General features: G+C 43.7%; 1 protein-coding gene across 9 annotated transcripts in view; it reads right to left on the reverse strand.

Annotated features, from left to right (window-relative positions):
• TTLL5 (tubulin tyrosine ligase like 5) overlaps window positions 1-13,524 on the reverse strand; it is a 272,026-nt gene that overhangs the window by 215,589 nt on the left and 42,913 nt on the right. For all 9 annotated transcript variants that reach the window (XM_070416253.1, XM_070416261.1, XM_070416235.1 and 6 more), the window contains 3 exons: window positions 3,891-3,992; window positions 1,817-1,908; window positions 438-545 (listed from right to left, as the gene is read on the reverse strand). In XM_070416253.1, coding sequence (XP_070272354.1) covers window positions 438-545; window positions 1,817-1,908; window positions 3,891-3,992 — 302 coding nt within the window. The remainder of the gene's footprint in view (window positions 1-437; window positions 546-1,816; window positions 1,909-3,890; window positions 3,993-13,524) is intronic.

A 13,524-nucleotide genomic window follows, 5' to 3' on the forward strand; every position in this document is an offset into this window, starting at 1 on the left:
GGTAGGGGAGGAACCCGCTAGAGAGAAGACTAAAACAAAAAGGAGGAGTCATTGGAAAATAGGAGAAAGCACACACTGGTACCAGCCAGAGCTTCTTGGAACAGCTCCCAGTCTGGCTGCCAAAGAGCTCTGGAATATATTTGTTAGAGCTGGATTCCTGTACAGTCCGTTGCAGACTTTTTCTGATTGCTCTCTGACAAAGAGACTCATACTTTAGTTCCAATCCCTGCTTCCCACACAGAAAGCTAGTTCATTCTCAGGGGACCTCCAACTAAGCTCACCACTGGCCTCTTAGTAGGATCTTCACGTGAACTTAGAAAGGTATAAAAATCCACCACATACCTTACTCCTGCAGAATCACTCTCTACCCCAGGATCCCAGCCCAACTTCCCAAGCCCCTTTTCATAAAACACTTTAAGCTTCTTGAGTCTCCTTACCAAAACAACTGCTGCGATGAGGAACAAAGGTTTTACAGGCTGTAGCAATAGCTAGCTCAGCAGAGATTATAGTCTTAATGATCAGGTCTTCTACATGGGCCATCAACGCTACAAAAAAAAAAAAAAAAGGAGGAGGAGGAGAAGGAGGAGGAGGAGGAGGAGCAGGAGGGACATCACAATGCATGGATTAGAAAGAATCAATTCCAGAACACAATCCTATATAATAAAAGCCCAGCAACCAAACAGTGGAACAACCAGAACCACTTGACCAGTCGCTATGACTCGCACTGACCACCAGGGGGCAGATACTCAACACAAGAGCTGCCCTCTGGTGGTCAGTGCGCTCCCACAGCAGGAGCAGCCACTCAGAGGGCGGTCCATAGTCGCTCGGCTGACCGGGGTGAGCGGTGCTCCCATGATGGACTGATTCCCGCAGGCCACGCCCCCCACCTGTGCATGAATGCCATGCACCGTGCCTCTAGTCTAATACAAAAGCATGTGTACTCATTCAAAAAAAGTCTCTGTATGGCAATCTTGTGAACAGAAGATGCTCCAGGAGAAGGCATATCTGTGAATAGGGGAACACAGTCAAAAAGGTGGCTGCCTATGACCACAGACAGACACAGAATGGAGAAGGAGCCTTCCTCCCCTTCTCACTCCTCTATCACCTTCCCTGTATGGACTGAGATAGGCCTTGTGGCACAGTTCCCATTCTGCTCAAGGCTCAGCAATGGTGTCCATTTTGATTCTAAGCCCCACACTCAAATTTCACATAGTCCATTCTCCAATTTAGCAACATGTATAAGAGAGATTAACTTAGAAAATTTTGAATTCAAGGCCAATATGGAGAAAATTTGTTATTTAAAAAGCAGACAGCAAGTAGCCCCACTGGCGTGGCTCAGTGGTTGAGCATAGACACATGAACCAGGAGGTCAGGGTTTGATTCCCAGTGCGGGCACATGCCCGGGTTGCAGTATTAATCCCCAGTCGGGGGCAGCGTGCAGGAGGCAGCCGATCAATGATTCCCTCATCATTGATGTTTCTCTCTCTCCCCTCCTCTAAGATCAGTAAATATATTTTTAAATTAAAAATAAAAACTGAAAGTATATTTTCGTTAGCAGTTCAACATTCACAAGGATCAGTTCACTGAATATTAAAGGAGAAAGTTGTGCTTTTCAAACCAGAAGCAAGAAAAGAGATTCCGGGATCACAGAAAGCCTTTTCTCCATCTCATAAAGGACAGGAAAAACTGAGACCAAAAACGGTGATCCCATCAATGTCTCAGCAACAGTACTGAAATTAAAGACTAACTGCTGATGAAACAACGGTGAAGTTATACAGAGAAGGGAAGTCAAAAAGAAAAACGGCCTGGTACTCACCAGTTGTATCTCTGCCTTCTTGTTTCAGATACCTAAGCATAGCGCTCATGCTCCATTTGTTCCCATAATCCTCCACTTCTGGATCATCACAACTAAAATAAATTAATAGATCAAGGTCACATATGCAACTAGGCCTGGCTGTAGAAACATTATTTTACAAATAGTTTTTGCCAACTTCCACCTCATCACTTTTCCTTAAACCTTTTTGTCATATATCCCTTTACACTAACTTCTTCCATTGAAATGAAAATGCATGTAGCTTGCCTTATTGAGGGGTATAGGGGGGAAAGCAGTCAAGTCTTCCTCAATCAAACAATTATGCATCATGAAAGAAATGTGTGAAAGAATATAAACAAGTTTATGAATTATTCCAATGCATTAATAGATTGAAATGTTTGGAGTGAAAATCTAGCCTTTGAGGTAAATGTCACGAGCCCACAAAAAACCTCTGATGCCATTTTCAGACCAAAACTGAGCCTGGGTGGGTTAGTGAGAGACATAGTGGAGTATTTTAATGAGCTAACCAAGCACAGAATTGCTTTAGCATCTGAAGCAAGCTCCCTCCTCTCTGGTGGCAGACGCAGCTTTTTAAACATACCTTTCCATTTATCACAGAAGGGAAGGGAGAATGCACTAGAGCAGTGGTCGGCAAACTGCGGCTCGCGAGCCACATGCGGCTCTTTGGCCCCTTGAGTGTGGCTCTTCCACAAAATACCGACTTCTGCGCGTGGGCCACGAAGTTTCAATCGTACTGTACGTGCGCGCCCGCACGTGGTATTTTGTGGAAGAGCCACACTCAAGGGGCCGCAGTTTGCCAACCACTGCACTGGAGCAACAACAGAAGTGATGCAGTATACCTCCACGAAAGCAGCAGGATGCAAACGGGCAGACTCCCAAGACTGCTGGAAAGGTCTTGCCATCTGGAACGTGTGTTTTGCCACTGCCCCCTCACTCCCTACCAGCGCCCCATGGCCCGCCAGTTGCTTCTTTGCTCATCTTTCAAAGTGACGGAGATTTCTTCAACCAATTAATACTGTTCACAGGATACGCAATGCAATCTATACAGCTCAGCAACCATTCAATCACTTCCAGATCCCTCCCTTTCCTTCCCTCTTTCTCTTTTTCTTTTTCTTTCTTTCTTTCCTTGGACTTTGTAGGCACCTATTTTTAGTCTGAGTAGAAAGTAACTATTTGGGTTTATTTTTTATTTTTCCACTTTCTGGCAAAATTATCAGAATGAAAGAAAACAGAGCAGAAAGAATATTTCCACACAGCTGGGCTGGTATTCCCTTCCACTGAATCCTTTTCTGAGATGGCCTCATTTCTTTATTTAATTTATTCCTAAGTTTTTCCCTCTTGATCATACAAGTATTTATTTTAGAAAAATGTAGGAAGTACATAAAAGCTCTGAGAAAAAAATAGAAATCCCCCACCTATAATTCCATCCACTATAGTTAAGAACTGTTAACATTTTTGTGTCTGTCTTTCTAGTTTCCTGTCCCCCTCCAGCACAAATAAACAGCTATCTTATGTTCTTATCTTATATGTTCAAAAAAGAAATTAATTGCATGTAGTGTCTGGTAACCTGCTGTTTCCACCTGATAATGTACAGTGACGAACATTTGTGTCCCTGATCTTGTGTGCACATCCTTTGTTGCTCCTTAAGGTTAAATTCCTAGAAATGGAATTGCTGGGTCAAAGGGCACAAATATTTTTAAAACTTTTGATACATTTTATCAAATGCTGAAATGACCTCATTTCTTGATTCCTAGAAAGTTTCCTATGCGCATTAAATTCCCACCCCTAAGCCAAGTGAGGGAAGACAATGAATGAGGAAGATGAAACTTGGGAAAGCATATTTTGGTAGAGAAGGTGACGCTGTAACTGTGTAAGCAATGAAGAAGCAAAAGCAGATATGCCTCAAAACTGCGGTAAGTGACTCACAGCTTTTCATATGTTACATACATGGACAGAAACATAAAGTTTGCCTCCAGGGCAACATGTTGACTTTTACTTCCACAACACCCCCATCTGAGACTGGCTTCTCCAGCTCCTAGCTCAGTGCGGCCAATACCTGACATAGTCTCCACTCTTCTTATTCACACTGTAATTTGTCAGGTGCATGAACTGGTTCCGAATGTTTTTGGCTCCTTGATCATATCGCACAGTTGCAAACCTGATAGAAAGGGACACAGGTTAAATTCCAGGAACAGGGTTTCAAGGAAATAAAGGCTAGATTGCAGGATCAAGGAGATTTTAATAAAAGGAGGGTGACACCATTACTAAATGCTGAGTGCCAACATCCATGCTAAGTGTTTCATATATAGTACCGCATTTAATTCAATCCTTACAGCAACTCTCTCACAAGTAGGTAATATTGCTAGTATATCTAAAATTTTTAATCTTCATCCGGGGATATGTTTTATTGATTTGAGAGAGAGAGAGAGGGAGAGAGAAAGACAGACAGAGAAAGAAAGAGAGAGAGAGAGAGATGAGAGAGAAACATCGACTGGTTGCCTCCCAACTGGGGATCGAACCCACAACCTAGGTATGTGCCCTGACCGGAAATTGAACCCGCAACCTTTTGGTGTACAGCACAACACTCTAACCAACTGAACCACCCGGCCCAGGCAATATTATATCTAATTTTTAAAAATAGGTATCAAAACTAAAACGTGATCTAGAAAGATTAAGTAATTTATACCAAATCACACTGACTCAAAAATCCATGTTTTTAACTACAAGACGCTGCTTCTCTTCTCTAGAACCTTAGGAGGGATGAAAGGTGAAATCAGTTACTCACAGCCTGGGAAACTGTATGTAGGGTGCTGTGGAGGATGAGGCATTAGCTGGTCAAGAAACACTTAGTGAGTGCCCACACAGTCTATGGAAAATATTGAGCAAAAAGAATAAAAGGACAGCATCTTTTTAGAGCTCATCTCCACAGAAACAACAGAACTGATCTATAAAGTTCATTTTAAGAAAATAATAATGTCAGCATCCACAGCAGACAAAGCCCACACCTGCAGAATAGCATCAATATGAGCACAGTGCAGGAGGCTAAGTCCTGAATTTGGGACGAAAGCAAAAGACAGAGAAATTAAACATGGAGCCCACTGAAAACAGGGCAGCAATCTGATATCCTGGACTGCTGTCAAAAGAAGACCAAAACCTAAAGTCTACGTGCCTCTGAAGGAAGTAACCAGGAAGGAGAAAACTTCCCAGTGATGCCCAACATCAACAAAAGGACACTTGAGTCGAATGGTTATGGTAAATATCAACCCCTGTTTACATACCACCGCAGTTCACTGAAGTGGTTTTCCCAAGAGGCACATCCAAGTGTGTAGAAAAAAATCCTGGAAGTCCATGCGTTTATTTTCATATGCTTCACAAATTATTTACATATGCTCACTCAGACTATGAAGTCAATATGAATTTTTACCACATTAAAGGTCAGCATTTAAAAACTGTCCTTGTCTCTATTTCTTCTCACCCACCCATCCACTATATCCACTCCCTAGGTTCCTGTACTAGAAATATATGAGCCAAAGAAACAAAAGTGCGAAAACAACAACAGAAAAACCTAGGAAATGAAAATAAAACAAACAGGAGGCCAGGAAGAAGGATGTGGACAGAGAAAATGCTGGCTAGGCATGAATGGCTAAGGCACAAGAGATTGACAAGCATTAAGTCTATACAGAGAGGAAGCTCAAATTTCCCAGATACCACCAGTAGTTAGCACCTAACTTCCAGCCGTGTCACTCCATGGTGAGTAAACCTTGCCTATATTTACCAATCCTTCAGCCGACTTTCTCCAAGCAAGTGGGAGACAGTCACTCTCTGAATTCTTACAAAATGCAAAGGGGGTCCATGCTGACCCCACAGAAGCTGCCTGCCTCACCTGGACATTACCTTACAGTGATACACCTCCTGCCATCATCTCCCCCAAAAGAAGAATGATTTCAAGGAAGGGAACAGGTTATGCTTCAGAGAAAGAGGTTCTTCATCTCTCCTAAATATGAGAACTGATCAGATTGGGCCAACAACATGAAAAGATTGGCAAAAACCTGGTGGTTAACTGTAACCCAACACATGTCATTCCTACACTCCTTTTTTCAATAGGATTGCAGCTCTTAAAAATAAGTTTTCTTCTTTCTAATCTTCCTTTTTGCTAGGGAATTTATATTCTGAACCCCAGCTTAAGATTATTAATGTCAGAGTGGGTTTTTATAGAGTGTAAAAAGTGGCAAGAAGTAAAAATTAAGAGAAAACAAAAAATGTCATCTCGATGGAAGTTACTCGAAGGGATAAAAGTGCTACCTTCTTCATTTCACTTAGCCTGATGGGACATGCAGAAGACCGTGTACAAGGGAGGGAGGTGTACATCTCCCCTTTCCTCCTACCCCAGGAACATCTTATGGTTCTCTCCAAAATCCATGTTACAGACCATATTCATCTCTGATCACCACTTGCAACATCTCCTTCTTATCTGGCCCCATTAGTCTCAGATCTGGTACAAGAATCAAGTTCTGATTCACCTATGAAGGGTTTTGTTTTTTAATTATTTGGCCAACTAATAAAAACCAGACTTTCCTTCCTGCAGCCTAGTGGCAACCAAGGCTCACATGAGAAAGACAGTGGACAGGATGGGAAGGCAGCTCAGAGGAGGTTACATAAGTAGAGTAACCCAGGTGGCCCACAGGGTCCAACATCCACATAAGGAGGACATCCAAGTGGGGCAGTAACTAGGGGGGTCAGGAGACTGGCTACATAAAAGGGAATTGAGTAAATAAATTTGTTGTAGAGAATGGGAGTCAGATTTCACATTGTTGGAGAAATTTTTTAAAAAGAAAAGGAAAAAGCTAGAAAGAATCTTGTTCTGAGCTAGAATTGGAGGTATTAGTATAAACTCCTGCTTTTCAATATAGGATATGGCAAAAGTAGGTTTATAGTTGTTAGTATGGAAAACAGCACAATCCTATCTAATAAGAGTAATATGCAAATTGACCATCACTCCAACACACAAGATGGCCGCCCCATGTGGACACAAGATGGCCAGCAGGGGAGGGCAGTTGGGAGGGACCAGGCCTGCAGGGGAGGGCAGTTGGGGGGAACCAGGCCTGCAGGGGAGGGCAGTTGGGGGCAACCAAGCCAGCAAGGGAGGGCAGTTAGGGGTTACCAGGCCGGCAAGGGAGGACAGTTAGGGGTGACCAGGCCAGCAGGGGAGGGCAGTTAGGGGCAATCAGGCCAGCAGGGGAGCAGTTAGGCATCAATCAGGCTGGCAGAGGAGTGGTTAGGGGGTGATCAGACTGGCAGGCAGAAGCAGTAAGGGGCAATCAGGCAGGCAGGCAGGCAGGCGAGTGCTTGGGAGCCAGCAGTCTGGATTGTGAGGATGTCTGCCTGGGATCGGGCCTAAACGGGCAGTCGGACATCCCTCGAGGGGTCCCAGATTGGAGAGGGTGCAGGCTGGGCTGAGGGACACACACCCCCTCCATGCACAAATTTCATGCACCAGGCCTCTAGTCCTATATAATAAAAGGGGTAATATGCAAATCGACCAAATGGCGGGACTGGTTGCTATGATGTGCACTGACCACCAGGGGCAGACGCTTAACGCAGGAGCTGCCCCCTGGTGGTCAGTGTGCTCCCACAGGGGGAGCGCTGCTCAGCCACAAGCTGGGCTGATGGCTGGTGGCTGGTGAGCGCAGCGGCAGTGGCGGGAGCCTCTCCTGCCTCCACGGCAGCACTAAGGATGTCCAACTGCAGCTTAGTTGTCAGTGGGACATCCCCCAAGGGCTCCTGGAGTGCGGAAGGGTACAGGCCGGGCTGAGGGACCCCCACCAGTGTCCCTCAGCCCGGCCTGTACCCTTGTCGTGCACCGGGCCTCTCGTTAATAAATAATAATATAAGAATAAACTGTGTTTCACATACTTACAACTGTAAACCTACTTTTACCTCACCATGTATACAGATATAGACAGAGATGTAGAAATACAAATGTAAATGTGTATGTATATGTACCTGAATGTATACACATTCATATTTTCTAGGTCTGTCCATTGCAAGGACCAGAGAGCAGAGATAGCCCAGAGCAATGAGCATATCTAGCACCCAGATCTTGACTCCTGATTTCTATTCTCCATTAAAAGCCACCAGTGCTGTGCTGGTGGTGTGGCTCGGTTGGGTGTTGTCCCATGCACCACAAGGTTGCTAGTTTGATTCCTAGTCAGGGCACATGCCTGGGTTGCAGACTCGATCCCCAGTGGGGGGTGTGCAGGAGGCAGCCAATCAATGTTCTGCTCTCACATCGATGCTTTTCTCTCTTTCTCCCTCTCCCTTCCTCTCTCTCTAAAAATCAATCTTTAAATTAAAAAAAAAAAAAGGGCAACCAATGCTCCTTAGAAAATATGATTGATTCCAGGACTGGAATAAAGAACAAGATGAGTTTGAAACATTTTGTGCTCAGAGAATAAGGGAACATGTCAAAATAACACAAAAGCCAGTTTAAAGGGGCCCCCATTGTCCAAATCTGGGGCAATCTGAGCATCAAAATAAATCATAACAGTAAAGAATTATAATCCATTAAATAAAATAGGGATCCTTGCGTCCACATTGGTGTACATACATAAATGGGAAGAGAAGAAAGCTCTTTCTTGGAGTAAAATGCTAAACAATAAAAGTAAAAGGGATGATGGAGAAAGTCATTTAGCCACCATCATAGTAATAATCCATTCAGGCAAGAAGCATAGATGGATATTAAAATTATTAGGTGAAAATGAGATGAGGAATAAGATACTACATGGTCTCAAAGTGTTTACTCAAAAGGTATTTATTAATTACAGAGGGAGAAACAAGTTAAATTTATAGTGGAGAAATCTGGCAGACACCATTTTAATCAAGTGGTCAAATACCACTAAATAGCTATCATGTGTCATCAGACATAATGCAATGAGAACACAGCATCACTATTGTGGCATTCTGGCCAAAAATACATAACCTGAGTCTAATCATAAGCAAATATCAGACAAACCCAAATTGAGAGACATTCTACAAAATGACTGGCCTGTAATCTTCAAAAACACTAAGGTCATGAAAATCAAAGAGACTGAGGAACTGTTCCAGCCTGGAGGAGACGAAAGAGACATGACAACTAAATGCAACATGTGATTCTGGACTGGATCCTTTTGTTAAAAAGAACATTACTACAACAGTTGAAAAATCTGAACGTGGACTCTAGATGAAAAGGTAAAAGGCTATTCTTCATAGTATTTTTACAGCTTTTATATAAGTTTGAAACGGTTTCAAAATTAAAAGCCTACAATCAAAGGTATGTTTCTCAATAAAAATCTAGATTTTTCAGCTACCATTAAAGCACACACACAAAAGATCTGGCAATACCACCTGTCTTAGTCCTTTGGGGCTCCTATAACAAAATACCATAAACGGTGTAGCTTATAAACAACAGAAAGTTACTTCTCACAGTTCTGGAGGCTGCAAGTACAAGATCAAGACGCAGGCAGGTAGACAGCACCTTCCTGCTGGGTCCTCACATGGCGGAAAGGGTGAGCAATCGCTCCAGGGTCTCTTTTGTAAAAGGGCACTAATCACATTCATGAGGGCTCCACCCTCATGACCTAATCACCTCCCAAGACCTCACCTCCTAATTCCATCACCTCGAGGGGCAGGATTTCAACATATGAGTTTGGGTGCTGGGGGAAACAAACATTCAGAGAAATTCAAGAATGAAGAGAAAGCTGAGACTCAGAAGGGCAGCAATAGAAGAATTAGGAAAGCTTACCAAGAGCAAAGATATGTCATTGGAGACCAAGGCTAAGATCATCCAAACCTTTGCATTCCCCATTACTATGTACGAATGCAAACCAGGATAGTGAAGGTTACCAGGAAAAAAACTGATTCATCTGAAATATGGTGCTGAAGAAGAGCTCTATGAACACCCTGAACTGTCAGAGAGACAAACAAGTGGTTCTCAGAGCAAATGAAGCCTGAAACATCGCTGGAAGCAAAAATGGCAAAACCGAAGTTGTCCCACTTCGGGCACATCCTGAGCAGGCAGGTTTCTTTGGACAAGACAGCAATGCTGGAAAATAGAAGGCAGCAGGAAAGAGGAAGAGCAACCATGAGCTGGACTGACTCCGTGAAAGGAGCCGTGAACACGAGTCTACAGGAGCAGAGCAGGGCTGCTAAGGACAGGATGTCATGGGCATCACTCACTCCCAGGGTCACCAGGAGTCGGAGCCAATTCAAGGGCAGGTAACAGCCAAACATTCAGACCACAGCACCACCACAAACCAAGGACTTGCTGGCACTGAATCGCAAATGCCTTTTAGGCAGAGCATGTATGTGATCTCCACTTCTCCAGTGACCACCTGACCAACTTCTCCAGTGAAGGTCCTTGTGAGCATTTAAGTTTGTGCCTCTTGATTTAGGCCCTCACATACCAAATTTCATCCTATTTAGGCCTGAAAGCTTCAACACAATTTCCTTCTTAGAAATCATCTAAAAGGGATAATTCTCTACAAGGTATCCCAAGCCAAATACTTATCCTAACCCATACTGAAATTTACATGATGAATTAAGTCTTAAACCTCCCTCTGAATGAAATCAAAATTTAGGGAAAGCTCTCATGACAGAATTTTATAGCCTTGACCTATAAACAAAAAAAAAGGTGGGGGCTCCACTCTTTTCGCCAAATCTGAAACTGGGTACCAGTTTGTGGCCTACTGATGAACAGAGAACTACATGCCCTTAGGACATTTCTCACCTTCCACTCTGACCTTAGGACAACTCCCTGGGAAAGACGGGAAGCTGGAGCCACTCTATCTGGCTGTGTCGCTCAAAGTATGAGCTATAAGACTATGACCTGGCCGGTGTGGCTCAGTGATTGAGCAATGACCTTTGAACCAGGAGGTCAAGGTTCAATTCTGGTCAGGGCACATACCCAGGTTGTGGGTTACAGGCTTGATCCCCAGAAGGGCGTGTGCAAGAGGCAGCCAATAATTATTCTCTCTCATCATTGATGTTTCTCTCTCTTCTCCCTTCCTCTCTCTGAAATCAATAAAAGTATATTTTTAAAAAAAGAAAAGAAATGAAGGATACACTAACTGAAATAAAGAATAATTTACATGGAATCAATAGAAGATAACGAGAATCAAATCAAGAATTTGGAATATAAGCAAGCAAAAAACACCCAATCATAACAGAAAAAAAAAAAAGAATCAAAGATATAAAGAGCCTCTGGGACAACTTCAAGCATACCAACATTCGTCTCATGGGGGTACCCAGGAGGAGAAGAGAGGGAGCAAGAAATTGAAAATCTATTTGAAAAAATAATGACAGAAAACTTCTCCTACCTGTCTAAAGAAATAAGACATCCAAGTCCAATATGCAAATTGACCCAACAGTGGAATGACCAGTAGCTATGATGTGCACTGACCACCAGGGGGCAGACGCTCAATGCAGGAGCTGCCCCCAGTGCAGCTCCTGCGTTGAGCATCTGCCCCCTCCCCCACCAGAGGGAGGTGACTGGCAGGGGCAGGGCTGACTGGCGGGCAGCTCCAGGCTGCCAGCCAAGGCAGGTGCTAGCTGGGGGTTGGGGGGGACCACCCCACAGATGGCCTTGATCGCTGGCCAGGCCTAGGGGCCCTACCCATGCATGAATTTTGTGCATTGGGCCTCCAGTATAGTCAATAATATTCTAGTAACTATGTATGGTGTCAGATGGGTTTTGGGATGATCACTTAAGAAGTTTTATAATGTCTAATCACTGGGGTGTGCACCTGAAACTAATATAATATTGCATGTCAACTATAATTGAAAAAAAATTTTTTTATAATTTAATTTTTTAAAAAACAAAAAGAAAGAAAAGAGGAGGCCAGCCCTGAGGAAACCCTTTTTACAGGAGTTATCTTTCAGCAGGTGAAGCCATTCAGAGCCAAAAAGGCCTGGAGGATGGAGAGACAGCACCTCAGGCAGCCCTGCCAGAAGCCACTGGGTTTCATCCTCGCCTGACCCAGAAAAATCTTATGGGAGAGAACAAGAGGCCCAAGAGCTCTCTGATCTGCTGTCAACCAGCTGCAGCCCCGAGACTGCCAAGTGCTGCAGTGACTCGGCAGCGCCCTACGGAGCCGTCTGGGAGGGGATTACCAGCCTGATCCCCCGTCTTTAGAGCCAGAAATGACTCAAACTTCAACAGCAAGGGCCTGCCAGGGAGGGTGACAATGAGCACTGGAGAGGGTTTTCTCCCCCTCGCTGGTGTCTCTTCCCCCTTCTTGCTGCTGCGGCAGATTCTGGACAGTGTACAGCCTGTGAGGTAATATGAATTCCTTGGCAACCAGCAAGTACCTGAATTCTTTCAAAACCACAGGAATCCAGCAGAGAAAAGGTAAATATCCCCGCGGAGCCAGTGTTAATTAGCAAAGAAGGCTACTGAAGAAGGAACTGGGGGTTGGGAGGAAGGGAAAGGCATTACAAATGCTTTGGGGTCTTTTCTGAATTTCCACTGAAAACTATGGCTGAGACAGTCCCCATGGGGCAGTCTCGGGGTCTTCTCCTCCCACCCCCACAGCACGAGGGGCTCTCTCCCCGTTCCCTGGAGAGACCTTCATTTCACCCAGCTGCTAGAACCACCTATCTTCGGGTCTCTGACAACACATTTGGTTTTCAACTTAATTGTGTTTTAATTTTTTTTTTAGTTTTGTTTTTTTTTTCCTGTTTCAGTGAAAATTTGGCTATTGGCTCTGTCTCAAAAAAAGGTCCAGTCAAATCATTTAGACCACATACTGGATCCACCTAAAACTGTAAAATCCAGGACAAAGTCTTTTTGGTTTCCACCTCTGACAGGAAAAAAATCTACACCATTTTGGGGGAGAATGCCACCCTCTCTGGAAGGTGAGTGTCCCCTGCTGGTGCAAAGCAGCAACATCCACATGCAACTCAAAAGCAGGGTGCACCTCCAGGGGAAAATGCCGGACCCAGATGCCAGAAAGACGATTTTTTTAGATGCCTCAACATTTTGCCCATGTATAAAAAATAATGAGTTTTCTTACTTCCTATGTTAGTAAGACAACAAGAACAACTGAAATTATTAATACAGAAACAAACTTAAGGCTCTTTTTCTTAAGTTTAAAAAGGTAAAAAACTTACAGAAACTACTTATTTTACAGACTTAAGAAATGAACTTAATCTTTCTGTCACCTAAGCTTTAATTTGAGTCCCAAAGAGGTGATATGGGATAAGGCCATTCTTTTGTAAAGAAGAAAACCAATTATATTTGTTGCCAGTTTTGTTTCTTTAGAGAAGATTATGGTGTTCCTTGGTGAACCTCAAAGTAAAATGGCTTAGTGATCTCATCCCAAACTGATTGTCTTCAGTAATGTCTACATAAAACACACGTGACCCAAGATTTACTAGAGGCTGCAGATCTGGAGATGCTATGGACTATTGCTGAATGTAATGACACACTGGAGCAGACCCTGAGGATTAAAGAGAAGCAGATGAATGCCAAGATATACAGTGAGTTAAGACACAGGAACACAGGCACATGGAAGTTATTGTGCAGAGCAATGTGCCCTCGAAGGACTCCAGCTAATAGCCTGTGACCATGTACTGTCCTTTCGTAAAGCTTTTATATTCACCTACACTTTTAGGTACACGGAGACAAAGTCCTGAGAATTCCCATTTCTTGGTTC

This window comes from Myotis yumanensis, unplaced genomic scaffold (genome assembly GCF_028538775.1).
Source record: "Myotis yumanensis isolate MYYU_CA2020_CCGP unplaced genomic scaffold, mMyoYum1.0.hap1 SCAF_1, whole genome shotgun sequence".
Classification (NCBI taxonomy): Eukaryota; Metazoa; Chordata; class Mammalia; order Chiroptera; family Vespertilionidae; genus Myotis; species Myotis yumanensis.